This window comes from Aphidius gifuensis, linkage group LG4, assembly GCF_014905175.1.
Source record: "Aphidius gifuensis isolate YNYX2018 linkage group LG4, ASM1490517v1, whole genome shotgun sequence".
NCBI lineage: Eukaryota > Metazoa > Arthropoda > Insecta > Hymenoptera > Braconidae > Aphidius > Aphidius gifuensis.
In genome coordinates, this window is record NC_057791.1 from 10,675,682 (window position 1) to 10,679,425 (window position 3,744).

General features: G+C 30.7%; 1 protein-coding gene across 1 annotated transcript; it reads left to right on the forward strand.

The window, feature by feature from the left end:
* Positions 1-1,376: 1,376 nt before the first annotated feature.
* On the forward strand, positions 1,377-2,222 carry LOC122853848. The gene has a single exon (XM_044154261.1). The coding sequence runs from the start codon at positions 1,377-1,379 to the stop codon at positions 2,220-2,222; it is 846 nt and encodes a 281-aa protein (XP_044010196.1).
* Positions 2,223-3,744: the final 1,522 nt, after the last annotated feature.

Sequence of the window (3,744 nt, forward strand, 5' to 3'; positions counted from 1 at the left end):
AAACATTCTCAAATCTTAATCCATTTGGGTGAATTATTATTGCAAAAAGAGCGTTTGTTTTGCCAGAATTTGAAGGTCCACAAAATACACCTTTCACACTATTCGGTAATAAACTTCCATGTCTTTTGTTACATGGTTTTTTTGGAGCAGTTTTTTGCACAATTTGATCAAAATTGATGACTGGCAACTTTAATAGTTGTTTTTGAAATTCCATGTTTTTTTTTACAACTGAACAAGCTGCTAGCTTAATCTGTACTAATGTGAAAACATATAAATACTCGGGATTATATTAAAAAGCAATATGTCAGAACGACGTTACTATAAGTATTAAACCAAATAACAATGAACTACATAGTGAGGTTAAATGTAACAAACGTATTCATTTTGAAATAGAAGACTCGATTGGAAGATTGTTGGGCTTTACAAAACGAATCCTCGAAGCTGATATTCTACATAAATCTGACTTGCCTGTTGCCATATTAAAGGTCAATACACTCCAAATTCAGTGTAACATAACAACTGGTGCATATATGAATCAGCGCAAAGTTCACACAATACATGAATTTTTCCCAGTTGTGCCTCCAGGATATAAGATTGTTGAAGTACCATCTCATGTCATTTATCTGCCAGTCACAGTGCAAGCAATACATCAATTGCAATTAAAAATTGTCGATCAGGATGGTGAAATTGTGAATTTCCGTGGAGAAACGATTACAATTCGACTACACATTAAAAGTGTCAAATAGGAAAAAAAAATATGGGCATCGTTTTTTAAAAAAAAGAAAAAAAGAATAAACATAATAATAAAATAATTGGGCAAAGCTATAAATGCGAGACATTATGCCAAAAAAAAATCAGTCAAAAGCAAGGAAGCAAAGTGATAACACATCAGAGTATTCAGTTTCTCAAGAGTCTCGGTCTCAGTCCACGTCAACAACATCTACGGAAATAAAAGTGTCATTTTGTTGCTTTTTTTGTATTATACCATGGATGAAATTTTAAGTATACAAGAACCAATCATTTTTGATGAATCGATTGCCCATTGTGAGTTACATGCTTATCAGCCTTATGGCTCTTCAACATTCAATAACAACGATCAAATCCGGATTGGAATTCAACATCAAGATTTATGTGTACTACCAAGTAAAAGTTTACTACATATTACTGGATAATTTCTTACAAGTTACGGAAAATCTGTGCCAAAAACAACTTCTTTGGTACGAATGGCAATAGCACACATGTTTGAATGAATTCGCTATGAGATAAATGCAATTGAAATTGATCGGAGCAAAAATGTTAGTCTTACGACTCTTATGGAAGGATATATTTCCTGAAGTCCAAATCAAAAGTCATTGTTGGAGAATGCCGGATGGTTAATGTCTGATGAAGAATCATTATTCGATTCGAGTGGTTATTTTGATATATCAATACCACTGAGCCTGCTGCTAGGATTTGCTGAAGATTATAATAAAATAATTATCAATGCAAAACATGAACTCATCCTAATAAAAGCAAATAGTGATGTGAATGCCTGTCTACAAGAACAACCTGCGGAAGGAAAAAGTGGCGAAAAAATACAAATTAAACTTCAAAAAGTGGAATGGATTGTTCCATATATCAAAGTGTCTGATAAGCAGAAAATTCAACTTTTAAATTACATTGCCAAGGATCCATCCATAGCAATCAGTTTTCGTACATGGGAATTGTACGAGTATCCACTATTACCTGTAACTACAAAACAAAATTGGAGTGTGAAAACATCAACACAATTGGAAAAACCGAGATACATAATTTTAGGCTTCCAAACAGGACAAAAAAACTCTGTAACAAACAATTCAAGTGTTTTTGATCATTGTAACTTGCGTGATGTTAAGCTGTTTTTAAATTCACAATCATATCCTTATGGAAATTTAAATATTGATTTTGCCCATAATCAATTCTCATTATTATATGATATGTTTGCATATTTCCAAGCTTCCTACTATTACACAGAAACACCACAACCATTATTTACAAGACAAAAATTTTTGGAAGAAGCTCCACTTATTGTCATAGATTGTTCAAAGCATAATGAATTTTTAAAATCTGGACCAGTAGATATTCGACTCGAATTTGAATCAACAACACAATTTCCAGCTCAAACATCAGCTTATTGTTTGATTTTACATGATCGAATTGTTGAATATAATCCAATTAGTGGTTCAGTACGCAAGCTCGTTTAATATATGCCTGTAAACTTACCAATCCTATATTTATAATAATAATATGTAAAAGAAAGAAAAAAAAAATAAATAAATCAAATGATGTACATGAAAAAAAAAATTATTGTATATATTCTTTTCTTCTTATATATTACTGAAAATAAAAAATTATTATTATAATAAATGAACTAACAACGTATTTTAAAAAAATTTCTTTTTCATTTATTTTTATTTTGACATAATGTACAATCTTTTATCATGGGTGATGGCTCGTCAAATTCATCTGATTTTTCGTCTTGATGATGATAATGTTCAATGCAGCGTTCATATTGAAGAAAATCTTTTTTTGTTTCAAATTTTTCTGGCAATTTGTCCCATACAGCATCAATTGAGTTTGGTGTAAGCAGAAAAATATATCTCTCTGGTAAATTTGCAATATCTTCTGTTGCCATTTTTTCCAGACTCTCAAGATGACAAGATAGCTGAATCGATTTTTTCAATGATGAAACTGATCCCCAGGTAGTTCGGAACCATGCTCTCAATTTTTGTACATTATCCAATGCACAAGTAAGAGTCCATAAATTGAGATGATAACTCAGATGGTGAACATAGTTTTTTTGACATACCTTAGTTGGTAGTTTGCCATGCGCTGGACAATCCATATCAATCAAATCGATAATAGTTTTATCGTCTTTTAAAATATTGCTGAGCCATTTTTTTTTCTCATGACCTTTTACATATACGTAAATTGAAGACTCAAGGCTATCATTTATAATTTTTCCATGTTCAGCATAATCAACATCTCCTGAGTTCCATAACAGTTCATGATGATTGTTTGTTAACCAATTATTTGTCAGTTTGCAAGCAGATGATAATGTACTCATGGCACATGGAGGCTTGAATACTACCAACTTGATATCATCTTCTTGATTTAAATTTGCTATTGCGAATTCTTTCACAATAAAACTTTGATCGGTATCATAAAATCCTTGAACATCAACAATATATTCAACCATTATGACTGAAATCTTATTCAAGACTGAAATATTTTTTTTCTTTGGTACTCATATACAAAAGAGTAAAGACGCGCGCACTTTGGTATCAAATTTCTAATTTTGTTTATAGAAATAGTTTTAAAAAAATAAAACGTCAGCACTTTCTACTTCAAATTCAACGAAATATAAACAATATAACTCGCTCAACTTAGTATCATATTTCCATTTTTGTTTATAAAATAATTTAGAAAATAAAACGTCAGCACTTCAAATTAAACAAAAGATGTGCTTACTTTGCATTTTTTTTATATATATTATAACTATTATTTATGATAAATATATTTTTTATTTATGATTATTCGGGGTCATAGCCCCAAGGTAAGGTATCAGCTCCACCATTTTGATCAAGAACTCGTTTATCATCAGCCCAGTTGAGTGCAACTTTACTTTGTACAATTGTTCTTACTTGATGATCTTTACTTCTGATTAAATGTTTATTTTTTTTCAATATTTGATGATTCAAAAGGCAGGACATATAATTATCAAAA